General features: G+C 34.9%; 4 protein-coding genes across 6 annotated transcripts; 2 read left to right on the forward strand and 2 right to left on the reverse strand.

Moving 5' to 3' along the window:
* Positions 1–2,030: 2,030 nt before the first annotated feature.
* On the forward strand, positions 2,031–3,432 carry LOC130747379 (RHOMBOID-like protein 13). Its single transcript, XM_057600313.1, has one exon. The coding sequence runs from the start codon at positions 2,508–2,510 to the stop codon at positions 3,321–3,323; it is 816 nt and encodes a 271-aa protein (XP_057456296.1). The 5' UTR covers positions 2,031–2,507; the 3' UTR covers positions 3,324–3,432.
* A 504-nt stretch (positions 3,433–3,936) lies between these two features.
* Positions 3,937–7,445, reverse strand: LOC130747378 (protein ENHANCED DISEASE RESISTANCE 2-like). 2 transcript variants are annotated; one of them, XM_057600311.1, is made up of 3 exons: positions 7,238–7,445; positions 6,441–6,587; positions 3,937–5,634 (listed from the first exon to the last, which is right to left on the reverse strand). In XM_057600311.1, the coding sequence occupies exon 3, from the start codon at positions 5,624–5,626 to the stop codon at positions 4,688–4,690; it is 939 nt and encodes a 312-aa protein (XP_057456294.1). In that variant the 5' UTR covers positions 5,627–5,634; positions 6,441–6,587; positions 7,238–7,445; the 3' UTR covers positions 3,937–4,687. The 2 variants fall into 2 exon arrangements, with proteins under 2 accessions (XP_057456294.1, XP_057456295.1); XM_057600312.1 differs by lacking the exon at positions 6,441–6,587.
* Positions 7,446–18,648: 11,203 nt separating this feature from the next.
* Positions 18,649–20,277, forward strand: LOC130745014 (uncharacterized). Its single transcript, XM_057597166.1, has 5 exons — positions 18,649–18,743; positions 19,259–19,358; positions 19,486–19,612; positions 19,722–20,000; positions 20,099–20,277. Exons 1-5 carry the CDS (start codon positions 18,649–18,651, stop codon positions 20,275–20,277), a joined length of 780 nt encoding a protein of 259 aa, XP_057453149.1.
* Positions 20,278–21,191: 914 nt separating this feature from the next.
* Positions 21,192–27,389, reverse strand: LOC130747381 (F-box protein SKIP16). 2 transcript variants are annotated; one of them, XM_057600316.1, is made up of 6 exons: positions 27,105–27,389; positions 25,505–26,224; positions 24,208–24,426; positions 22,692–22,798; positions 21,555–21,691; positions 21,192–21,453 (listed from the first exon to the last, which is right to left on the reverse strand). In XM_057600316.1, exons 1-5 carry the CDS (start codon positions 27,312–27,314, stop codon positions 21,565–21,567), a joined length of 1,383 nt encoding a protein of 460 aa, XP_057456299.1. In that variant the 5' UTR covers positions 27,315–27,389; the 3' UTR covers positions 21,192–21,453; positions 21,555–21,564. The 2 variants fall into 2 exon arrangements, with proteins under 2 accessions (XP_057456299.1, XP_057456300.1); XM_057600317.1 differs by lacking the exon at positions 21,555–21,691 and having other exon boundaries at positions 27,105–27,388.
* Positions 27,390–27,660: the final 271 nt, after the last annotated feature.

Below are 27,660 nucleotides of genomic sequence, written 5' to 3' on the forward strand. Positions count from 1 at the left end.
ATGAATTAAAATAGGCACAATATTTGAATTGACATTCTCAATTAACTTCTCTATTCCATCTTTCATTTGGTTTGCTAGATGGTTCTCTTTTAATTAAAGAGGTAACAAGCATTGCTGGAGAATTTGCTGGTTCTCTTTATCTTAACTATGAACAGGGTTATCAAAACCTCCATTTGATTTGTTGTAATAGAATAACTCAATCTGGAATTTAAGAAATCTTACAAAATTATCCAACTCTGTTATCGGTACCAAAATGATAAATGAGATAACAATATTAAAAAACACAAGAAATTATATTGATAAACCATCATGTCACGATCCTAGCAGCAGATTCTCAGTTTGGGACTTCATGATCTCAATAACTTATTCTCAAGCAGATTGATATATACTTTTTATTTTTCCTAATTAAAACCAACCCTTATACTAATACATAATTTCCTTTTTTTTCAACCATGGAATAAAACATCTCATAGTAACAAGAAACATAGAAGGTAAAGACATTGTGACCCTATAAGACTTGATTCCAAGCCTTCTTTTATGCATCCCTCGACATATGCCCAGAACAGCTTTACTGACCTCCTTCATTGAATTCCACAGCTTCTCCTTAAAGCTACTATTGTTGTTGCTTTCCAAATTGAGGTGGTAACTGTTCAGAAGTGCACGCCTCGCATACCAAAATTCGCGACCGCGCAGAGAGCAAGCTCCATGATCAAGTTGCAAGTTAGGTGTTACTTGCATGGTGTTATTATCAGAACGAGCATTGTTGGGGATTTTGATGGGTCGAACTTTGGAATTTCGCATTAGGAAGGGATCGATGAGAGGTGCAAAGAAGCAAATGTTGGAGTAAAGAGACAGTGGCTGATACAGAACAAAAGGGATTTATAAATAAACTTGTTGTTTTGACTGATTTTGTACACTTGAGTGTGTGGTTAAACCACAGAGGAAACGAGTTTGTTGAGGTTGGTTGTTTTGTTGCACCCAAGATTAACTAAACCTTAAAGTTTGATGTGGATAAATTCATCTTTAATTGAGAATTATTCCGCTGATTCCCTATAGTCTTGCCTCTTGACTTATCCACAGTTCACAGAGTCAGATAGTTGGATTTTTAAGCATTTAGTTGAATGTCCAATCTTTAAATAGTGTGTACGAAGAAAACTTTGTTTGGAGACTTCTACCTACTCACTTAAAGTAATATCAAAATTTTGAGAGAGTTAATCACATAGCGTTAAAAAAAAGAGTTAAATAACTCTCATTTTACATGAACCAATTTTGTTTAAGATAACCAGATGTTTTTACTTAATTTTTGTAAACACTGTTATTAGTCTATCTAGGATGGAGTTATGATCACATCGGAGGAATTAGATAACTCTATTTATATTTCATAACTCATGTTATTAGTCTATCTAGGATGAAGTTATAATCACTCTCGGTCCTAAACTAGCTTTTAAGGTAGCACTATGCCTAATCCAAATTTTATGATGAATCATGGAAGTAAAACTCACATTTGTTTGTTCATTAAGAAATGCTCAATTGTATGAATTGTTCTGCGTAAGAAAGTAATGAAAGCAAAAACTGACCGATCATCACTCTAGGTCAAAATAAAATATAATTTACTTAAAAATTAAAGTGAGATATTGTAAGATGTTATCAACCGTACATTCTTGCATTTTGTATTCCAAAGTTTCGTAACATAAACTATAATCCTTTAAACATTTCGAAGAGAAATTAAAATGAGGTAAAAATATGAAAAGAATATGAGGATGTAATAGCTAATTTGAGTTTCAATAAATTTCCCCTCTTTTGTCTTTTCATTAATTTTTTTTTCTCTTTTCTAATGAAAAAATAAGACAAAAAGGAATTCAACCCAATCTTATGCTCCATGGCCTTTTTCTTCTTTACAAAATTAGCCCAAAAGTTGTAAACAAAAAAAAAGCTACAACAAAAATAAATTTTGCATAAGAAAAATCACACCACTCCATTGTTTTGTAAATTAAGATTTTACCCTAATAAATATTTTGAAGACAAGTGATAATCATTGCTAGAGTTAATAAATGTGCATATGCTGCAGAAAACGTGTAGTCTCACAAAGAACCCCAATCGTATAGTAGCTGAATCAATCAAGGTGAGCCCTTTTCCTCAATCCGATTCTTCATTTCTCACAACATTCAAAACCCATTATTTTCTTGCTCAATCTGTCTAGAACCCCATAACAATTTCACACAATTCAGCTCCTTCATTTTTCTACTTTTACACCAACTTTCAGTCATTCTCTGAACCCAAACACTCATTTTTTTCTGGTTTATCATCGCGCAATCCGGTTTCCTTGTTGGAAGATGTTTCTGTTTCTGTGATTTGGAACTGGTGTGCCAATTTTCGCTTGGTGGGTCTCTACAATTTCTGAGAAACCCTTGAATTTGGAAGCATTGGATTGAATAGGGTTTGTTTGATTGGAAAATTGAACAAAGTGTAGCTCAGACTCAGTAGAATTGAGAAGGGAATTTGGGAAAATGGGGAAGCCTTTGTTTTATGAGATCTTGGAAAAACCAGCTACTAGTGTTCTTATAGGAATATGCAGTGTGATCTGGTTCTACATACAGAAGAAAAATATTGGGTATTCACATGTGGGTCTGAGTTATGAGACTGCTATTGAAGGGCAGCATTGGAGGATAATCACCTCTGCATTTTCCCATATTAGTGTTATTCATCTTGTTTTTAACATGAGTGCACTTTGGAGTCTTGGGGTGGTAGAGCAGCTAGACCACTTAGGCCTTGGTGTTGAGTACTATTTGCAGTATACACTTGTGTTGGTTATTTTATCAGGAGTGCTGGTTCTGGCTATGTACCACTTGTTGATTCAAAGATTTAAGATAGAGTATTTTCGTCGAGTTACGGCTGTTGGGTATTCCTGTGTTGTTTTTGGGTGGATGACAATTCTTTCGGTGAAGCAACCGTCTTCCAAGTTGGATCTGTTTGGGTTTCTGTCTCTCCCTATCAGTTTTGCGCCGTTCGAGTCGCTTATTTTCACTTCGATTATTGTTCCACAGGCAAGTTTTCTTGGCCATTTATCAGGGATTGTTGTTGGGTATGCTATAGCATGGGGTTTGATTCATGGGATGAGCAATTACTGGGCACTTTCCTTGTTGGGTTGGATTGTGCTTGTCTTTGTCTTGAGTTTAAAGAGATCGGGTGTGCTTGAGCTAAACTTCCTTGAGATTGAATCTGTTACTGATCCTTCCTTACCGTCTGTGCGGTTTTTGGCATCTGGCAATGGGAGAACCTTGCAGATGAGTGCATTGCCGGATGGAAATATTGACCTTGTCTAATGTTGAACTGGTATCATTGTTATGTTTAGATGTTACCTTGACACACTCAATATTGATAGCAATATGATTCCAATTATTCCACAATAGAATTTGTTCAAAGCTTCATCAATTTATGTTTCTAGAGTTTGCATGAGTCTTCATTTATGTGATAATGAATGTTGTTAGATGATGTATATCAATTTGTTGAAGTGATGCAGCTCCTTGTGAATGTGCTGCTTTGCTCCTTGTTTAATTGTGTGCTAGAATCAGTTCCTGTTGTGTTCATTGATGATAATTGGTTTCTAGATAAATAGAAATTAGTGACTAAATTTTTGGAATTGAGGTTGATTCTAAAGCTTGGATACATGGTCTAATATGTTACTGACTTATCTCTGTATGATCTGGTTTTGGTTTTCTCATGTTTTTTAACTGTTTGCAACTACTCAACCAGAAAGGTAGGAGGGCAGTTTGTAGATGAGCATCTTTTGAAAATTTAAACATTAATTAGAATTTTCATAGTGGAAAACAAGCCTCAATTTTGGGGTCAGATCGATGTCTAAAATTATATTGAACTAGTGTATGTTTGGATTTCCGTTAAACTCAACGTCGGTCCACAATGTGGCTAAATCTTATTTCTCCATTGATGTGTATCAAATCAATGTCTGACATCTTGTGAAGGACCAAGTTGATGTCCCTAAAATGTAACAAAAAAAAAAACTTGATGTCCCTAAAAGCAAAATCTGATGAAAAAGTTATGAGTTAACCAATGTGTGTATTCTATTAAGAAAGGAATCAACAATAGATTGAAATAAAATAATCTTAATTTTTTTCTATATGGCTGTAAAGTCCAGATTTAATCCTTTGCCAGATAAGCCCCATATATGCAGTTCCTGCTTGAAATTTTGAATTGAAGTGAGCTGTCCTCGCAATTTGCTTAACTTAATATTCCATGTGTATGATTCTTAACAACAAGGTATTTTCCCATTCCAATATATTCAAGAAAAAGATCAAGCCATCATGATAAGTTTTTTGGGTAGATTGCAATCAAGATAAGTTAGTAAGAAAGACAGAATGCTAATTGCTTTTGGGTTACAGGCCTACAAAGAAATATCATAATATTTACTTAAATACAAGCAATCTAACCAGAAACCAAATTGGTTTCCATTTCTTTGCTCTCTTCTGTTATACTCTTAATAAAACATTGAGCCTGTTTGGATACTAATGTATTGGAGTTTGTCTATTAGAAAAAAAAACACTAAATAAGCTTCAGTAAGTGTTTTTTAGTTTGCATCCAAACATATTCATGGTTGAACCCAAATGTGGAGAAGTAATGGTTGGCACAGGGTGAGCTTTATCATCCTAACAGACAAAACTCTAAACACTCATCAGTTCTTGGAGTCAGTTGAATAATCTTTGTGATGTACTGCAATTTTATTATTTGGTGAGCTAGAAGCAGAGCCATCTTCTTGAGAACCTGAAAGTAGAATCTGCCCAATTGAGTTCCACAATCTTTCTGGTAAAGATTTACGTAAACTATTACTGCTCCAAACAGATGATGGCTCGATTGTTCTAGCTGAAGCAGGATCGAGGTTAGAGAACCTGAATGCACCCAAGAGTTTTTCCGGAAGCTCTGATTCAGTTTGGCTCTCAATAAGAAAAGCTAGATCAACTGTCAAAGTTGATATGTACCCAAATGCCAAATGAACTATTGCAGCTGCAACCATGGAAGAGCCAATATCAATATCTACTTCTATGAAATTCTCTGCCACGCTGTATTTACAGGAAAGGGGGCGCCCGATTATGCATATTGCTTGCTCCCCAACTGCTTTTCTCACGATCCAAGGACCGTTAACAATGTTGGCAATCATCTTAAGCCTTGAGTTTCTGAAAGCATCGTCACCTTTCAAGAACCTGTCCATTAGAGACCCTTCAGCAAAAGGCTCTTCTGTTGTGAAATATGCCACTGCACTGTAGTTATCCTTGGTAGGGAGTTGAAGATTGAATGCCCACACAAAAGGCTTATTATCACCTTCTGGAAACTCATCATCAATCACCTTCCTTACTCTACTATTTGGATGGTTCAGTAAGTCACAGATTTTCACTGAACTAGTGATCCAATCAAATCCAAGAGGCTTGAGCAAATAATCACCGGCAGGAATCTTAACCTTTGAGGTGAAATACTCAGGACCTCTAACCATGAATGCAGCTCCAGGAGGTGTAGCCCAACCATTTGAACAGTTATCTGGATCAAGAAGTGGCACAGCTCCTTCAGACTGTATTCTATCTATCCATTCAGATTTCTTTTGATCACCTGGGCTTGCCATAATGTGTACTGTTTCCAAGTAATATACAACATAAGCTTGTAGTAATCAAAATAAATTGGTAACACTTCTGATTGCTAACACAATTATTGTTCGAGATATAATATAAACTCATCCATATCTCCACTGAAGACTCTGATACCATATTATGAAACAAAAGTTGTTTAGTGAAGAAACATGATGGTTTTGTATTTATATTTCTAACAATTATAAGGTAAAGAATTGATCCATGCATATGTCAGAAGTCAATCCATGATCTAAAACTGCACAAGATTTGCCTAATAATACAAGTAAAGAAGAAAGAAACATTCACTCCAGAATTGAAAGATGAACTTGAAACAGAAAAACATGTTCACCTCATTCGATACTTGATTCAGCACCAATGAACAGATATGAGGAAACTGCCATAAGGCTTTCAAATTACCCAGTTAGAATAGTGTTCACAGTCATGCCTTTCTTACAGAATTTTGTGCTGAATAAAATTGACAGTAACAACCCCTTAAAATTTTCAAAAAAAAAAGGCTTAAATACTCTAGGGGTCCCTGAAATTGTACCCCGTATCAAAATAAGTCCCTGAAATTTTTTTTTCCGATTCCGGGTCCCTAGAAAAATTTGTTTGATCAAAATAAGTCCCTACGCCGGAGAAGACAGTGGTTGCCTCCTCATTGTTTCCACAAACCATGAAATAACATGTTTAAAACACTCCTAGACCTTCATATATCTGATCTGGGCGAAGAAATCGCAAGAAACAAAGCTAAAACGAAGAAACCGAGAAGCTCCATAAATTCCGGCGAGAAGAAATCAACTTGCGACTGACCTTTTCTCTTCAACTGTGACGACCCAGCCCACGAGACCACCACCACTGAGTTCCTGAGGACGAGACGAAGCCGACCCAACACCCTGGTCGTAGCGCCGCCATGACCGCCGTCGTCAACCACTGTCTTCTCCGGCGTAGGGACTTATTCTGATTAAAAAAACAATTCCAGGGATCCGGAATCGGAAAAAAAAATTTCATGGACTTATTTTGATACGGGGTACAATTTCAGGGACCCCTAGAGTATTTAAGCAAAAAAAAAAACAACATTTTGTCCAATTTTCTTGCCAGCTTCAATGCTAATAGAGGGTATTATCACATTGATTCCACTACCACCAACATGATAACAATGGAATGATTGAAATAGAGTTAATTTATTAGGATGAAAACAATCTCAGAAGCAAGGGTAAGTTATAAGGTAAAATCATCAACCATTTCTTGTGAAAACCCCCATATTTTGAAGCAACAACCCCAGAAATGAAGCGGTTTGAATCAACTTATTTTTCATTGAAATCGATTCTGACATCACCTAGAAGTTATTCACATAAATGTCTTCTCAAAATTGATTCTGATCTTACTAGAAGGCAATTCAACAATTGTTTATTTTAATTTCTATATACATATTGTATAAAAATGGCTTATTTATATATGCAAAATCAATGGTGAGACTTTTTTATCATTCTGGTAAGCAGATTAACATTGGCAGGAAGGGATGGGATACGTATATAAATTGGATTATGTACCTGTACATTATGCACGTTCACGTATTACATTTCTGATTGAAATACGTAGAGACATACCTGTGCAAGTACAAGGCACAAGATTTTTGAGCTATGAGAAGCCTCTGCATGCAATAATTATTAGATCACAATTCAGATCTGAAAACATGGTTTTGCAATGCAAATTCAGGACATGCTTTGCTTGCTTCAGAATCAGGATCAGGAACAAGACCTCCAAGGAAAAAGGCTTTCTTTCTTGGTTTTTTCCTTCAATTTTTTCTCCCTTAAGTTTTGATGTTATTTTTGTTATATTGTTGTTGATTTAGTTTTGTTTCCATTTTTAATGTTTTGGACCAAGCGGCGTAATCATCAAGGTGCAAGTCCCTGTAGGGTAGTTCAAGTGGTAGAGTTGGGGACATATGGTTGGGTTGGGAGAGGTCCAATGATCGATTCCTGACGAGTGCAATTTATCTTTCCGATGTAACAAAAAAAAAATCAAGGTCCAAGCATAGTTTTATACTCCCTCCGTCCCTAATTATAAGCTAACATTGAGACTTTTTTTGTGTCACTAAATATAAGCTAATCTTGCAAAAATTAATATTTCTTTCCATATTCACCCTTGCATTTATTGGTAGTGGAGCACCACCATTAGTAGTACAATGATGAAAAAGTGTTATCATAAATAGGGGTAAACATAGAAAGTTGTACATTTTTTTTGAAAACCAATGCATCAATTAAGGCTTTCTTAATAAGTGATTTTTACAACTTTAGCTTATAATTAGGGACGGAGGGAGTAATTTTTTTGGTTACATTGAAAACTAATAGGCTACCCACTAGATCTATAACAATTTTTTTTTGTAGTTAAAAAAAACAATATTATTTTTGTAAAAAAATAATATTCATTTTTTAAAAAATAATTTACACATTATTATTAGCCTTAAAGGACTTGAGATGATCCAGGAGGGAAGTATCTGACATGGAACAATCTTTGCCGGTTCAATACTTCAATATCAAAGCGTGAGGCCCACGTGAAAAATAGAGCCGGAAACGACCTATTAATGAGGGCCTCTGAGCTGCCCATTACAAACTCACACTAAGAGGGCATCAATGATGCTGATTGTCGTTACATCAGAGGACATAGTTATTGGGTGACTGAGGAGGCTGAGGAAATTTCTTATAACTTATAAGATCCCAGAGACGAATGACCAACCAACTTTACCAGAAATTATATATACCCCTAAGCTTGAACTTGACCTCTAAGCTTAGGACCCCTAATTCTATAGCAGAACAATAACTTTTTATCGGATTATTAAGTTTTGAAATTCAGTAATTAATTATTTTACCTATCTTATACAGCTAAAGTATTAGGTGAAACCTTAAAAGAATCAGGAGAAAACTAAAAAAACACTCTCCTCCCTTTGTTCCTATAAGATAATTCAAATAAATTTTGTTGTTTCTTTATATAAGACCCAACTATTTTTTTAGAAAAAAACTGTTACTCATTTTCATATATACCCTTTTGTAAGATCAAAATTTTAATTATCATGATAGTAATTAATTCTCTTCAACACTGCCTAATACATTACTTAAAGATAAATATTGAGGATTGTATAAACTTTTTTTTAAACCAATACATTAATTATCTCATTACATGTTTTCTTTATAAACATAATTTTCTCAATATTGAGGTCTTATAATTGGAAGCAGAGATAATGTTATTTCATATTTATATAATTTTAAAATATAAATTGAGTTCATTTTCTATTGCCAGTGTAAAAATTTTACGCGACACCCAACAAGCCAACATATTATGCTACATGTGACCAACTGTTACATTTCTTTTTAATTTTAGATAAAATAAAAACATAATTACTGATGTCGTGAAAATCAATTGGATGCATATATGTCCCAATTTTCTTTCACTTTTGTATTTTCTCGGATATTTTACCATTACTTTTCTAATGAAGTTTCAACATACGGTAAAAAAAAAAAAAATTTCTCATAGTTTTATTTATTTGCCTCATTTTGAGTTTACTTTAAATTTTAAAATGACTTAAAATGAGGTCATAAGATGTTGGTCTAGTGATAGACAAACTAGATCCTCATAAAGGTGATGTCACAAGATCAGGCTTTAGAAAAGTCACTTGTTGAAAGGGACGTGTCATGAACATGTTAAAACCTGTGAAGGAAGAAAAAAAGTTTACATTAATATAAATAAGAAATAAATTAAAATGGGTATAATCAATTAAAAGTAAATTCTCATGTAGATTTCACTACAACCTTTTTTGCTTTTGACAAACAACACGTAAAAAGTGTTGCCTAAAAATGCATCAGGAGCAGTTCGTGACCGTTGTGATAAAGAGCTCATTTTAGGCAAAATGTGTTACGTATAATACGAGAAACTGTTACGAAAAAGGAATATGTAATGTCGTAAGATGAGACCAAGTCGTAGGAGCTGGGGACATATGAGTTTGGTAGAGGGAGGTTCAGGGATCAATTCCTAGCGGGTGCAATTTATCTTTCTAATGTATGGAAAAAAAAAAAGATGAGACCATCAAGAATTGCTGCGTGAAATTTTGAAATATTTTTCGTATATGTTTCTACACTTTTGAAAAATTGAAAAAAAATGTTACAGTATTTATATACAAAATATAATTTACCTGAAAAGTGAAAACTACAACCATCAAGTTTTATTTCTTTGGTGTCATGTCATCTAAAATTGCAAGGGATTTGGATATTTCCGTTCTAGCCAATATAGGAGAAGAGAGTTGTCTAAATGATTCATCATAAAGTTTTGGGTTAAATAACTCATCATCCAATCACATTAGAGATAAATGGGTTGAAAATAAATTAATAAATAAAATATAGAAATTTCAACTCACTTATCTTCAATGTAATTGGATGATGAGTTATTTAACCAAAACTTTATCATGAGTCATTTAGACAATACCGGGAGAAAAAAATAATTTAATTTATAATTACGATTCTTTTGTGTAAGACAATATTCTGTTACAACTATTATTTTTTTTAAACACAAAATACTGATAGTCACTTTTTTTGTGAACAATAATAGTTACTTTCAAGTTTCTTTTTTGTTATGGTGCATCGGAAAGTTACTTTCTAGTTTCTAATAAAAAACTACGTAGTGCAAAAAAAATTTCGATAAAATTACTCGATTCATGCCGAACACTGGGTTAACCGAAAAAAAAAAACTAACATAACTATTTTTGCAACAAAACTAATATATTTTAATAATTAAATAAGTTTTTTTTTACGGAAATAATTAAATAAGTGTGTAGTTCTAAAATATTATAATAAAAATAATATGATAGCTTCACTAGATGTGATCTAAAATTTGTTATTATTCTATTTATACTCGAATAGATTCAGCTTTTAGTTCATCTCGAAAAAGATTCAGTTTTAAATGAATAAACTATTGGTCTTAATTATTCAAATGAGATAAAAAGTTGTTCAAATTAGGAGACGGCACTGAATATTTATTCATTTAAATTAAAAGTATGTGCTTTATTAATTTAAAAATAATTAATTATTTTCCCCATCCCTAATTATTCTCATCTTTTGACAGAAAGGTTACAGTTGAGTAAATATCTGCCAATTCAGTTAATTGCTTGATATTTACGCTAACTCTACCATTACCTAACTCTATATAATTAGAGCAAGAGCTGGGGTCTAAGACTAATATCACTCTGAAACTAGCTTAGCTGATTAAACTCTAAGGATTTTAATTAGGGTTCTCCACCATCTCCCAGTAAAGAAGGTTGTGAAGGTGTTTGGGTAAAAAGTTCAATGGGTAGGCCTCCTAAGAACCGTAACCATAACATTGTCATCATGAAGCATTGGAACCATGTAGAACAAGCTATACTTGAAGCAGAACTCCTTAAGTGAGTGTTTCTTTTTCATAGTTTTTTTCTTTCAACAATTATTTCTTGACATCTTTTTGAATTTCTTTATAGTTTTTGAAGTAGGAATTATGAAACACATGTGCAAGAATGAATAATATTGTGGAATAATGAGAGCAAAACACATACGTATTCGTGAAGGAGTTGATATTGCAATACTCATTAGTATATGTGTAAAGGTTTTAGGATTCACATTTTTCGTCTCATACTCATTAGTATTTCCACACAAAAATTAGTATTTCAATACCGAATCTCTAATCTTTTAATTTCTTGACATCTTTTTGAAGTTCTTCACAGAATCACAGTTTTCTCATTAATTAGAATCTTTTTAGTTTTTAACCCGTTCAAAACTCATGTAATATTAACTTGGAGTGTGTTCTTTCCCTTTGTAACAAAAAAAAACTTGGAGTGCGTTGACATGTTATTTATTTCTTGGTTCATTAAAAAGTGAGTCGAGTTATTTGTGTTGATGATGAGCATTAATTCTTTGTTAATCATTAATTATTTTAATTGAAATTAACTGAACATTTTGGTTGTAGGTATGCCTCAAAATGTAAGATAACACGCTATGCGAAGGCTGCACTAATGCTGCATACTAAGAGTATTCGAGATGTTGCATGGCGAGTCAGGTGGATGAAGGTAATAATGAATTAAGCTATCTTTTTATTTTACTTTTCAAATAGGTCAAGCACTCAAGCACGTATTACATTTTGAAAACAGCATAAATTTGAAATACGTATTTTACTTGAATTTTTTTGTAGGAAAAATGTTCTCAAAATCTTGCAAACAAGTCATCTCACTTTGCTCCTCAACGCCCCAATAATGTTTCCGTGCATGCTCCAACAAATGTGATGATAGGAAATCTTGATGATAACATGTCTCATAAAGGTTTGGTTTAATTCCTTCCAAAAAGAAAAAATATATAAATTAATTAAAATTTTGATGTTTTAATTCTGGATATATATGTCTCATGTATATTATATTTGCATGTCTCTTTTTAGATGTTCAAGCATCTGCTTCGAACTCTCAACCCACGATGAGTGAGGTATTGGAGCAAAATGGACATACTTTGAGTCAAGTCTCTCCAATTGGCCATGAACTTCAATATCCCATGCAAAATGCACATACCTTGAGTCAAATCTCTCCAATTGGTCATGAACTTCAATATCCTGTGCAAAATGCACATACCTTGAGTCAAATCTCTCCAATTGGTCGTGAACTTCAATATCCAGTGCAAAATGCACATACCTTGAGTCAAATCTCTCCAATTGGTCGTGAACTTCAATATCCTATGCAAAATGCACGTACCTTGAGTCAAATCTCTCCAATTGGTCATGAACTTCAATATCCAGTGCAAAATGCACATACTTTGAGTCAAATCTCTCCAATTGGTCATGAACTTCAATATCCTATGCAAAATGCACGTACCTTGAGTCAAATCCCTCCAATTGGTCATGAACTTCAACATCATGTGCAAAATGCACATACCTTGAGTCAAATCTCTCCAATTGGTCATGAACTTCAATATCCTATGCAAAATGCACGTACCTTGAGTCAAATCTCTCCAATTGGTCATGAACTTCAATATCCTATGCAAAATGCACGTATCTTGAGTCAAATCTCTCCAAATCTTCCTGTGATCGATCAGGAAGTGAATCTGATAAACAATCATGATGACATATCTAATCACCAAGGTTGGTTCTTTTCAAAGTTAAATATTTTCACGAGTGTATTCTTAAGGCTTAATACATCAGAAGGCCCCTGTAATTGTAAAGGGAATCAGTTCCAGGGCCTGAAAAAATTTTGCATCAAATTGGGTCCCTAAAATTTTTTTTTTAATTCAATTAAGGCCAAAGTGTGCCAGCAGGTGATGTGGCTTGATTTATAGCTGACTCAGTTTTTCCACGTGGCATTTTAATTTTTTTTTAAATAATTAATTCCAAAACTTAATTTTTTTATTGCAAGTCATAACTTAAAAATAAAAACTTAATATAATCTTTAAAAAAATCTAACCTAATCAATACTAATCCCTAATCTAATCTGTTCAGCCCCATCATCTTCAACCTCAATCATGTTCATGTTCATCTTCATTTTCACCATGTTCTTCATCTCAAATCCAGAAACAAATCATCAACACACAAATACTTCAAAAATAAAATTCAAAAAATATTCACCATAACCAAACCAAACTAGTAATTGAACATCAATATTCAAAATTCAGTTTAGATTAAAGTTACGCAATTTAACACTCATTGAAAAAAAAATGGTGCAAAAAGGAGAGTCATGAGAAGATAACGCAGAGCAAGAAGTGAATGGGTTTCATCGGGGAAAAAAAACGATCTCACTCTCCCCCTCTCACTCTCTTCAATTTGAGTTTTATCTAGATTTGGGTTATGTGAAGAATACATGAAGAAGATGAGGGCTTGGGATTTTAAGGATTCAAAATGAGACAAAGAAGCATAAAAGGGTTTCGTTTTCACCGCGAAACAAACCGCATAGGCAGCACCGCAAGAACCCCACCGAACTATGTTCCGTTCATCATCTTTTTCATCGTCTCTCTCCTTCTCTTAGATGTAGACCATATCCACCAAGTCACACCATCGAAACCTATTTCCCTGCCATGGATTTGGAGGGAAGGAGGTAGATCTGGAGGAAGAAGAGAGAGAGAGAGGAGGATTCACATAGATCTGAAGATTTGAAAGGATGAGGAGGAGAAGGAGGAGTTGTGAGAGAAAGTGGTGGGGTGGGTTTCGCTGGATCTGGGGTTGTATATGTGCAATGAGAGAAGAAGGGGTGAGAGTAGAGAAGAAATTAAGGAGACCCTGGGTTTTGCTGAACCTGAAGGAGCTAAGCACCTCCTCGAGAACCTCATGAAGGAGTGAAATTGATTATACATACTCTATGGTGTCCAAGTTTGCAATTTTCGATCTGGAAAATTGCCACAGTGATTGAAGTTTCAATCTTTCTGAATTCTAATAGTTTGTTGTTGATAAAAAATTTAAAGTGTTGAAGATAATGAAAAATAAAAATGTTTCGAGATGAAGGTGATAGGATTTTTTTTGAAAAGAAGGTGATAGGATTAGTATTATATTAAGTTGGGGCTCAACAGATTAAATTTGGGGTTAATCTTGATTAGTCTAGGTTTTTTTAAGATTATATCAAGTTTTTATTTTTTAAGTTATGACTGGGAATAAAAAATTAAGTTTTGGAATTAATTATTTAAAAAAAAATTAAAATGCCACTTGGAAAAGCTGAATCAGCTAAAAATCAAGCCACATCACCTGCTGCCACACTTTGTCCTTAATTGGATTAAAAAAAATATTTTAAGGACCCAATTTGATGCAAAAAAATTTCAGACCCTGAAACTGATTCCCTTTACAATTACAGGGGTCTTCTGATGTATTAAGCCTATTCTTAATTACCAATTTAAATTTTACCTTAATTTTTATATCTCATAATTTGTTTACACGTCTCTTTCAGATGTTCAAGCTTTGCTTCCTCTCACATTGGAGCAAAATGCACATGCTCCCTTGAGTCAAGTCTCTTCTGATCCAAATGATTTTTCGTGGCCTGAGTTGGAGGATTTGGACTTGGATGATTTAATAACAACAATCGATCAACTTTTTCCTAATATACATGATGAGCTGAGGATGGATTAATAGTCTTGTTGTTAGCTGGATTCGATCTCATACTTGCAGGGGTTTGGTATCTTTGAGATTTCTCAGCACAACTTATGGAGTTATGGATCATTCTTCATCATTTTATAGAGAAGGGGAACAAGGTGGCGAATGTTTTGCCAATGAAAGCAACTTCCTTTTTTTTCTTTGGAGAAACTTACTTGTTTTTGGTTTATTTTGCTCCTTTTTTTTGTTATGTTTTTTTATGTGTAATTCGTGTCACCATGGTATTCCTCCGCCATAAGTGAGGCCTCTTAATAAAATTTTGGAGGTTCCGTCCTCCTTTAAATAAAAAATTTACTCAACCATATAAACTTAAGTGTTAAAGAAGTACAGCCGAAGTTCAGTGGTAAATATGCTACGAAATGATGTGCCAAAATTTTTACAACTAGAGAAGGTTAATATCAGTGCAAATAAAAGATGCTTCATATATCAGTACAAATAAAAGATGCTTTAAATGACAATAATATATGCAGCAACAGAAGACAAGAAGGATTCACCCACTCTGGATTCCTATATTTGACAATGAAAAATATACTTCAACTTCATCTATCTTATGTAACCGATGCATAAAAGTAAAAACAAGGAGAAATTAGACAAGATTCAAACATACCTTAAGAGCAACAAGTCCATATATGTTGATTTGAGCAATTGGAAATTCTCTACTCCAAATATAAACGAGCATAGCAACAGATTTTCCAAAAATAAGGGTCCAAAAAGGGAAGAACATTAAACAAAACCATGATTTCAAAGGAAGGGGCTGAAGTTATTAGGACATTAAGGAAAAAATGATACTATATAGAAAACAACTAGTAGCATATAGACTATATAGAAAACACCATTCCTTGATATTTTGGCTTTAGGATACAATGTTCTAGCCAGTCAAAGTATAAGTCTAAGCAACCACATACTTATACAATCAAATGCAATTTTTGAGTGCTACTGCCGAGACAATGCTCGATCCCTTATTTTAGTTGAAGCAAGTCCAAAAGAATTAAGCCCATTAGATCCCCTTTCTCCTCATTTCAGAACGGACAATGTGGGTCAGGTGAGTTGAGACACCAACATTTCATTCCTTAAATCCTTAATCATCCAGCCAGACCTACAAAAAACTACTAAAAATGTATATCAGTTACTATCGAAAGGATAAGAGAAGAATAAGGCAGACTCATCTTTCTGCAGATGGAGAATTCAAGATTCAGAACCCGACAGAGAAATTGAAATCTGAGAAACCCAAAAACACCTGGCCATATGTTGTTCCTGCTGCAAAACCAGCACCAAGGGCTGCAGCCTGCAGGGCATATTTTAACTTTTAACCACCTCGTTGTTGTCCAATTCAACTTCAATGTCTGTGAAGTTCAGATAAGAATGGCGATAGTCAATGTTGCCTGTCAGTTCCTCTGAAGCAGACTCAAATACCTCCACAGTAGTTTTGAATTGCCATTCTCCTGTGATCTTTGTGCTTAATATTTCATCTTAGTACCTGCTCCATGCAAAATAATAACTCCATCATGTGCACATCTTTCCTACAAGCATGAAAACACCTCATCTTTTGTCAGAGAGACTCATTACCCGGGTCCACTGTCATCATGAAGATTGGTTGAAGTCACAAGGCTTTCCCATGTCAATACAAAATGCCCCTTCAACATTTGGTGACACATCTCCACAGCATGATCACAATGAATTAGCAATCAGGAAATCGCATAAACCAGAAGAATACAATTATCAAAATGAAAGAACCTTCAATGAACACCTTAGATAGGAGAACATCATTGGAAACCTGATCGTGCTTCACCAATTTGCGAGTAGGGAAAACAGAGTTGCGCGCAATCGAAACCTGCAATGAGCTTAACAAAAACCTGCAACAAGTTTCATTAAACATGCCTATATACAAGATGCACATGAACTACAAGTTTAAGCAGAATCAATCATTTTAAGCATATAGCTGGTTCCTCTTTAATTAAGTCAATTTATCGAAGAGTTTAAACACAATGTACCAACTTGTTACAATAAGTGATTCGATGTAGGAATAATGCATGAAAAAAAGTTGACAAAAAGAGATTTAAAAGTTTAGAGAGAACTCACCGGAATAGAATGAAGAGCGATGAATAGATAGTAGAGAGTGATCGACAAAGAGCTTCCATGGCGATGGCGACATTGGGTTGCTCATTACAATGGCCATAGCTTCAGCTACAAAGCATTACAATTTCACGCCGATGACTTTCAAAAGTGTGAGTTAAAATATAGGCTTAAATGTTCAATTACACCCTGAAATTGTAAAGGGAATCATACTTAATCACTGTAAAATTTTCACATCAAATTGGGTCTCTAAAAATTATTTTTTTGGCAAACTTAAAAATGATGTTTGTGTTTTAAACAGCAGTCATGCCCCCCATATAATGACCAATAGCAAGATGATATGATGTCATGTCATCTCTTTGACCGGTCAATTTTATATCCTAAATTTTAGTCCTTAAACTTTTTAAATTTTGCATTTTAGCCTCAAGTTTTTGTATATTTTAAGAGATTAATTTCTATGCACCGACGGTGTAAATAAGTTTTATACCATCATTCAATCACATCCCTCCATTTTATTAGCTTACAATTAATTTTAAATTTAATAATATCTAAAAATAGGAAATGGAAGGTTGTGATTGAATGATGGTGTAAAACTTTTTACACCGTCAGTGCATAGAAATTAATCTCATATTTTAATTACTTTTGTAATTAAAAAAACGAATTAAATTTAAAATAAGATTCTATTTCCTCTGTAACAAAAAAAGAAAACTTAAAGTAAGATTTTAGAAGAATTCATGAACCCTAATTCATCTTCTAGTGAACCATCGGAAAAAAATAATAATTCATCCTCTTGCTCTCTTCAGCGGCAGCCTCGCCGGTGGTGCTCGACCGCCGCGATTCCTTCCTTTGCACCACCGTGTTCCAGCTTCATTTTGAGCACGGGCCTCCTCCCTCGTTTCAGATTCCTTCCTTTGAACCGCAAGTCCACCTCCGCCCCAAACACATCATCCGCTGCAAGCCCTCTCCGTAATCGCTGCAAGCCTTGTTTATTGCACCTTTGCCACAAGCTCCTTTTGATCTGACTAAAATCACCTCCTCCGCCGTCGCAAGCACCTCCGCTGCAAGCCGTAAGTGTGTATTTGTCAGAGGCTGATGTGTCTTAATTTTTACCTGGTCAGCTTTTCCACGTGGATTTTTTTGTTTATTTTTTAAATCTGAATAATGCCACATGTTATAATTAATTGAAAATCAATATTAATCCTTAATTAAATGATCATCTCAGCCCTAATTAACTTCATGATAAGTCTATCTATCAAAAAAGATTCCAGGTTAAAGTATTTTTAAAAAACGAAAATAACTGTTAACCGGAAAAAACTAACAAAACTAATATATTTTAATAATTAAATAAGTGATTATGTGTGCAGTTCTAAAATATGATAAACTAGCTGTGATCTAAAATTTGTTATTATGCTATTTAATTGTACTCGAATAGATTCAGCTTTTAGTTCATCTCAAAAAAAGATCAGTTTTAAATGAATAAATTATTGTTCTTAATTATTCAAATGAGATAAAAAGTTGTTCAAATTAGGAGATAAGTTTTTACCCATCCCTAATAATTCTCAACTTTTTACAGAATGGTTACAGTTGAGTAAAATATCCGTCAATTAACTTAGTACTAGAGAATTCGGTTAATTGCTTGATATTTACGCTAACTCTATCATTACCTAACTCTATATAATTAGAGCAAGAGCTGGGGTCTAAGTCTAATATCACTCTGAAACTAGCTTAGCTGATTAAACTCTCTAAGGATTTTAATTAGGGTTCTCCACCATCTCCCAGTAAAGAAGGTTGTGAAGGTGTTTGGGTAAAAAGTTCAATGGGTAGGCCTCCTAAGAACCGTAACCATAACATTGTCATCATGAAGCATTGGAACCATGTAGAACAAGCTATACTTGAAGCAGAACTCCTTAAGTGAGTGTTTCTTTTTCATAGTTTTTTTCTTTCAACAATTATTTCTTGACATCTTTTTGAATTTCTTTATAGTTTTTGAAGTAGGAATTATGAAACACATGTGCAAGAATGAATAATATTGTGGAATAATGAGAGCAAAACACATACGTATACGTGAAGGAGTTGATATTGCAATACTCATTAGTATATGTGTAAAGGTTTTAGGATTCACATATTTTTCATCTCATGCTCATTAGTATTTCAAAAAAAAAATAGTATTTCAATGCCGAATATAATCTCTAATCTTTTTATTTGTTGACATCTTTTTGAAGTTCTTCAGAGTTTTCTCATTAGAATCTTTTTAGTTTTTTATCCGTTCAAAACATATGTAATTCTTTGTTAACTTGTTCTGACATGGTTATTTAATTCGTGGTTCATCAAAAAGTGCATCGAGTTATTTGTGGGGATGATTTGCATTCGTTCTTTGTTGATAATTAGTTATTTTAATCAAAATTAATTGAACATTTTGGTTGTAGGCATGCATCAAAATGTAAAATAACACGCTATGCGAAGGCTGCACTACTGCTGCATAGTAAGAGTATTCGAGATGTTGCATGGCGAGTCAGGTGGATGAAGGTAATAATTAATTAAGATCTTTTTATTTTACTTTTCAAATAGATCAAGCATCACAATTAATTTTGAAAACAACATATATTTGAAATATTGAAAAATACATATTTATATTTTACTTGAATTTTTTTAGGAAAAATGTCCTCAAAATCTTGCAAACAAGTCATCTCACTTTGCTCCTCAACGCCCCAATAATGTTTCCGTGCATGCTCCAACAAATGTGATGATGGGAAATCTTGATGAAGCCATGTCTCACAAAGGTTTGGTTCAATTTAATTTCTTCCAAAAAGATATAAATTAAGTAAAATTTAGATGTTTTAATTCTGGATATATATGTCTCATATATATTATATTTGCATCTCTTTTTAGATGTTCAAGCATCTGCTTTGAACTCTCAACCCACGACGAGTGAGGTTTTGGAGCAAAATGGACATACCTTGAGTCAAGTCTCTCCAATTGGTCATGAACTTCAGTGGCATCCTGTGCAAAATGCACATACCTTGAGTCAAGTGTCTCCAAATGGTTATGAACATCAGTGGCTTCCTCTGCAAAATGCACATACCTTGAGTCAAGTCTCTCCAAATCTTCCTGTGGTCGATAATGAAGTGAATATGATAAACAATCATGATGACATATCTGATTACCAAGGTTGGTTCTTTTCAAAGTTAAATGTTTTCATGTGTGTATTCTTAATTACCAATTTAAATTTTACCTTAATTTGGATATCTCTTACACATCTCTTTCAGATGTTCAAGCTTTGCTTCCTCTCACATTGGAGCAAAATGCACATGCTCCCTTGAGTCAAGTCTCTTCTGATCCAAATGATTTTTCGTGGCCTGAGTTGGAGGATTTGGACTTGGATGATTTAATAACAACAATCGATCAACTTTTTCCTAATATACATGATGAGCTGAGGATGGATTAGTAGTCTTGTTGTTAGCTGAACTCTATCTCATACTTGCAGGGATTTGGTATCTTTGAGATTTCTCAGCACAACTTATGGAGTTATGGATCATTCTTCATCATTTTTATAGAGAAGGGGAACAAGGTGGCGAATGTTTTGCCAATGAAAGCAACTTCCTTTTTTTTCTTTGGAGAAACTTACTTGTTTTTGGTTGATTTTGCTCCTAGTTTTTGCTTTTTTGTTATGTTTCTTTATGTGTAATCCTATCACAATGGTATTCCTCCGCCATAAGTGAGGGCTCTTAATAAAATTTTGGAGGTTCCGTCCTCCTTTATAAAAAATAATACGCAACCACATCAACTTGGTGGTTAAAGAAGTACAACCAAAGTTCAGTGGTAAATATTCTACGAAATGATGTGCCAAAATTTTTAAAACTTGAGAAGGTTAATATCAGTACAAATAAAAGATGCTTTAAATAACAATAATATATGCAGCAACAGAAGACAAGAAACGATACACCCACATTGGATTCCTATATTAGACAATGAAAAAATATATTATGAACTACAGGTTAGGATTTTAAGTTGTTTCAAGCCCACTGACGACCACTGCTAACCACCACAGCATGGGTCACCCACCACACATCGGGCTTCAACGTTCCAACTCAGGCGCTCCCTTTCTCTCCCATTGTTCCTCCCTCTCTCGTCCTAAGTCTCAACCTACTCAAACATGTGAGAACGGAAGCACTGCTGCAACATGAGTGAAACTGTCCTTGAGAGTCGCAGTTTACAAATAAGATGATGTGTTAAATTCCACTCACATCTAGGGTGAGATAAAAAGATAAGAGAGAAATGAGTAATATGATAGGTGATATGAGATGAAAAGAAAGAGAAATAAGAAGAAAAAAATTAGTGGAATTGAAATGTAAGAGAAACTTTGGTGTGAATGTATCATAACTAGATAGATAAAATATAGAGAAAAATTGTGCAAGACCAACATAAACTCTCACAACAACCAAGAAAATCACACGAAAGAAACATAATGCATTGCATACTGGCAAATCACAGAGCAGTATTGCCATTAGAACACTTTAATCCTAACCCTACTAAAAATCAAAATCAGAAAATATAGTCTGGAAGCTGAATAGGGAAGCGGTCCACTGTGGCTAGGAAAGAGTCTCCTTTTGGGTTTGCCAATCTGAAATCACACAAAAAAGAAAGACAATAAACATTAGCTTATTGACCATAACAATTGAAATTATTTACTTTTTTTTTTGGATAGGCATTGAACTTAATTACTTGACAGCTGTTAGATGCATGAGTTTAGATGCTTGGAAGGTGGATACCCCCACATCATCCATGGATAAACAAAGGATAGAATGATAGCTGTAGTTCCGGAGGGCATATCCCAAAGATACAAGCATTTACCCACGAAGCTAACAGCTCACCAAAATAAGAAAGGAAAAAGTTAGAGTAGCAAATATGAGAAAGTTAAGATGGATGAGTGACCACACTAGAAATAACACGTCTTGAGAAGTCAACTCTTGAGCTAGCTTTTGGGCTGAGTTAGGCCTCCCAAATTTTAATATGGTATCAGAGTTTATCCTAGATTTGTTAAGTGGAGACCACATACTATGAGTCATCTGCAGATGTTCATTCCTGTTTATATCCCACACTTCACATGTCTTGTCTTAGGCATGAGGGAGTGTGTTGAGAAGTCTCACATTGACTAGAGATATGACAAGAAAATCAAGTTAAGGTGGTACGGACATGTACAAAGAAGACCTTAGGAGGCATTGGTGAGAAGGGTTGATAATATGGTTTTTAGTCCTATGAAGAGGGATAGATGGAGGCTAAAAAGGACATCGGAAGATATTGTTAAAAGTGATCTTAGATCAATAACATCCCACAAAATTTGGTCTTAGATCGAGCGCTATGGCGTCGGGTGATCTATATGGTTGACCTCACTTATTGAGATGTGACTTTTGTTGTTGTCATTGAAGTACTCCCAATAGCTAGTCATGAAATACTGCTTACCATTTCATATCAGGTAAACAAACAATGCTAACTCTAGTAGTTGATACCACATAGCTGTGGAAACAACATTTAACACAGCCCCATTTAAACTGCAAGACACCATAGACCTCAAACTTTTGTGGACAACTCCATGTATATTCAACATCCCTCTCCACAACCGACCCAGGCCAGAAACACACAAATACAAACACTCTTGTACATATAGTCAGCCTTTACAAAACCCAAATCACAAAGAAGAATAAATTCATGTATCAAAAAATTAGTTTCAGTTATATTTGTCATAAAAGCTCATCAACCCCCAATTCACATATTCTCCCACTTTGTGTAACTAACCATATATAACCAAATCACTTATCACCACCAACAATAATGACAAGGGGAAAAAATTTAAATGCATACCTGCCAGGTACAAATGTAAAAGAGCCTTCGACGGAACCTGATGATGTTGGAAGATATGTGCAACTCTGATAAACAAATTCTTCAGCACCTGGACGTAAAAGTGGGAACTGCAAAGATAGATTCATAGAACGAATTAATTTGAATAATTCATACAACTATAAGTCAGGATGTCTTATATTTATAGAACACCAGGTAAACTAAGCTAGCATCATCACTTGGATGCACTCGAACAATGTGTACCAAACATCAGAGCTCCAGAACTCTACATGACTTTAAGCTAGAAATATCATCTCATAGCAAGGCAATTATAGAGCATCATTATATAATTTTCTGGAAATTCTAAAATTGATTCCCTGCTGGAAGAGAAACTTCTGGTCGTAATATTTAACACAGCAAAATACAGGTAAACATTTACACTAATATCCAGTAAATAGACCTTGATCAGTTACAATGCAATAATATAACTGTTCCATGTAATTTTGGACCTGAATTTGTAAAATCAAAGCGAAGAGCCGAAGACCATGCACTAAGTTCTTACCAAGTAGTTAAAATCGTAATCATGAAATTGTTAATCAAATCAGAAGATTTTACAAAATTATATATATAGCACATGTGACCCTGTTTTCTCATACTGTAGCAGCGGTCTACCCTGTTTACCTTCCTCTCACATTCTCTAAACCCACCTGCATCAACTAAGCTACATCATAAAATCCTAGATAACATTGATTGGTAAGGAAATTAGGAAAAATGTTATTTTTCCAACCTCCACATCACGAAGAATCACTCTCGACCTCCATCCACACAGAGACCAGCAACCATTCTCAGCCCCCTCACTGCCGCGTAAAACAGTTCAGTGCCCAACCCCCAACTCTTCCCTAACACCCTATCCGCCATGACTCACCGCTCCACCATTTCACCCAGCCACACCGTGAACTTCATAGAGTTCATAGCCACTGTACTGAAACTTCTCCATCACAAAACCTGCCTCCAAATCACATAGCCACCCGTAGTCCACCAACGACCCCGAACTCCACTTAACCACTGCAACACACCTGCCAAACCTCAAACCGACAATTTTTCAGACCACCCTTGAACTGAAACCAAGCCCAATAACCCAATGTCAGTCTCACCAAATGGTGCCTCGTCCTCACAGTTGCACACCGTACCAACCCCTTCCAAAAACCTCTATCCTCTTCCTCTTTGGCTCACATATTTGTTCTTCTACTCTTTATATTAGAATTAGGATTTGAGTTGAAATTTCAATTGTTTTAAAAGAGCCATAGGTATACCAACTCTTTCTTGTTTTCTCCTTTATTGCTTTACTCTTGTATTGCATTTGCTTGCCTATTTTAAAATACAGTTGATCATTTGATTTTGCTATATATGAAAGTGGGTTGAGAAAGTGGGAGACAAAGGAGAATATGGAGCATTAATGCTGCAATATGGAAAAATACAAGTTTATTAAATAGACAGCACAAGGTAGAAAAGGAAAGAAAGGGGGAAACGGGACTTGTACCATTCCTATAACAGCTTCTCCATTGACATCAGATACTACAATATCATTAGCACGGATGATCCAATGCCTCCAATGTAGCTGACAAGAGCTGAAGGACATTCCATTGATGATGCATCCTTCAGGATGTAGGGACATGCGGATTGAATAAGCAAATAAGTACTTTTCAAGGTCATCTTGAAGATCAGACAACTCCGGGACAAACAATGCAGAAGCTCGAACCTCAAGAAATAAGCAATACTTATCAGTTTCCATTTGACATTAAATCACAAGAAATAAGCAGTACTTATAAAATATCCAGTAATTGCAAGAAAAAGGTAAGTGAATTGGAATACCCACGCGCCACCAACAGGCAAAAGTAACCAATTGTTCTCCTATGAATACATAAAAATGAAATCAAGGGTTTAACTGCATGTCTTAGAAATTTCAATATGATATAAACTGTTAAAACCTCAGGAAGGCATAGGATATGCATAGTTTATCAATCCCAGATCACAGTGTGAGGTGGATAAAATACCTATACTGTACATATATAAATGTTAAGAAACATGAAGTTTCCCAAAATTGAAGACTTTTTCGAACAGAGATAGAAAGATCATTCATCATTCACAAATCACAATATGGACTTAAAGTGTGAGAGAAGACAGGAAATAAAAGTACAGAGAACATAGACCAAGCTTTATTGGAAGAGAGTTGGAGAACAAAGAAAGAACATAGACCAAGCAATGCAGTGATCCATGAAGCAGAAGAGCAGTGGGCATGTAGGAAATCACTGGAGTTGGCTTGAAAAGATGCCGGGCAGGCACAGCCGCACAGGGTCCATAAGAGGAAATGGAAGGGGTCACTGTTGGTGTTCATCGAAATAGAAGTAATCACAGTTTGTTTGGATTTTCTCAAACAGAAACCTAATATTACTTCCGGGAAGGTAAATCAGGCCCAAAAACTAACAAAAACAAGAAGAAAAAAATGGGTTCAATAACTCACAACAGGGGGTGTGAATACAAGTTTATGCCCATGTGAAGAATAGTGACCACAATGGCCATGATTTCCAGTCATAGCGGCCAAAATTGCAGCAGTTAATAATGGTATTGACAAAAACAACAGCCAGAGGCCGCTCTGCCATAACAACTGTGATGACATGCCAAGTTTACAATGATATGAGAATATATATTCCATGTATCCCAATATGATTTAACAAACAGCATCTATGATCAACCATTATAATGAAAGCACTCTTTTTCATGCTCTAAGATACAGAGCTAAAAAGACCAAGCATAAGGGCAAGTATACACTCTCCTACCTGCACGCCATTGGTTATAGCCGTTGAACAAAGAGGGGGTTCTTCTGGGAAAAGATTAATGCTTCTGTTATTTCCCTCTTCATGAAGTTTGATAAAGCCCTGTTGTAAACGGCGACCATGTTCTTCAAACCATAGTAGCATGGCATCTTGTTGCTGTTCATTATTCAACCCGTGCAAACTAATCAGATTATGAGGTACACAAGGGATCAAGTCTTCACTGGTAAAAAAAGTCCTGGTTCCGACATACAGTTGACCATCGATACAGTTGAGGAAAAACAACTTCTCATTTTGTGTGGACGAAGCAGCCACAAGAACATACTTGGATCTTCTTAAAAAGCCTAAGTGACGGGTTAAGTTCTGAGTTTCTAGGATTACCTGACGTAAAGGTAATAGATAAACATTTACCAAATGACTATAGAAGGAGTAGCCACCAATTAGACCCAATGAACTGCCAAATGTATCAGATTCTAGATCTCCATTTGCAATTTCTTGCCCGTTATGAAAGCGGTAAAGGATCCTTGTAGGAAGAGGTAATTTCACTTCTAAGACATTCTCCAACTCTAGTATCTCAGCTTCAGATGCACCTTTACAAAGAGTGGCCTCAGCTTCTGGAAAATTATTAACCAGCCAGGTCTTTAATTTGTCCCAGCACTGTTTTACACGCTTAACAAGAGACCAAGGATACATAGCAAAAGCTTCTCTCCAAGCTTGATAAGTTGCCTGCATAACACACAGATGATCTGAGTTCCATCTGTAACAAGATTACACACACACACACAACATTATTTAATTTTAGCTTACACAAGGTGTCTGTCACTGATTCAAAAAAAGAACATCCATCACATCATCAATAATTATTCTCATTTTAAAAAAAGATGTCACACGATAACCATAAATTAGCAGATTCATCAACAGGCTCATTGGAATCAGAAGTTAGTTTCATAAGTATCAAGTACTGCCAAGAAAGCATGCTAGAGCTAGATTGCTAGTAAGTACAACAAAACCATGTTTGTATTGGTGGAAAATGATAAAATGAAACATGGTGAAATCTAATCCATCCAATACTATCCAAAACTCCTGTTTTTCTTCTTCTGTTTTTTTTTCGCCCCCAATTTACATCATGGGATTGAACCACTCCAATGATGTTATAATTCTCATTCTCACAATTCTATTTACTTCTAAACAATGAAATGGAAAGTTACTCGGTTCTACAACAAGTGTCCAAACAATAGTAATGGTAATTCATTTGACTAAATCACTTCAACCCTATTCCACTCTACTCCATTCCACACATATCCCAACAAAACAGACAGAACCACAACAGCACAAGTATACTTTTCAGCACAGCAACAGCTTAAGCTTGTTTGATAATTGGACCCAGTCAAACAGATAGTGATTTTACTAGATAGTGCTTGAAATTGAAAGATGCAGGAAAAACAAACAAAACAAAACTAAGTTGACACCTTTACTACATAACCCAACTCAATTAACTCCAAGAAGAAACCAGAGACTCAATTAGCAAAATGGGCACATCAGATAATTGTTACTTTCCATGAAATCATCATATGAAACTAGAGGTTCCACAAAAAATTACATATACCTTGAAGGAAGGAAGAGGGTTTCCGAGATGATCAAGAGGCTGATGCAAATCGAGTTCACTGATGCAGATTGTGAGCCAAAGAGAGTCATCATCGAAGGCTAGAGACCTCAACTTCTTGCTCACACATGCGACTCTGGCAATGTCTTCAGGGCTGAGCCTCCTCAGAACATCGTGAATCGCCAAATCAACCACCGTTTCCAACCCCATCATCTTCGCTCGTTCTTTCTGCTGCAGAAGTGCTGTTGCCTCAGCTGAAGAGACAACAAACAAGAACAGTTAGTTCATAACCAAACATTGCATTTTGTTTGTCTCTGGTAATAATAGATTTTGCCCAATTTTGGTACATAAATTAAATTTTTTTTTTTACTTTTTTCAAAATATTTAATTTCAGAGAATTTCCCCTTCAATTTTTTTTAAGAGAATTTCCATTAATCTAATTAATTCTTTCAGTTATTTAATAACAATGCACTCACACAGGGTATTTTTTTGTCACATGAGAATGTAAAACAGTTTTACACTAATAATCATTTTTTGTATTTAGTGCACACATATTAAT

This window comes from Lotus japonicus, chromosome 3, assembly GCF_012489685.1.
Source record: "Lotus japonicus ecotype B-129 chromosome 3, LjGifu_v1.2".
Classification (NCBI taxonomy): domain Eukaryota; kingdom Viridiplantae; phylum Streptophyta; class Magnoliopsida; order Fabales; family Fabaceae; genus Lotus; species Lotus japonicus.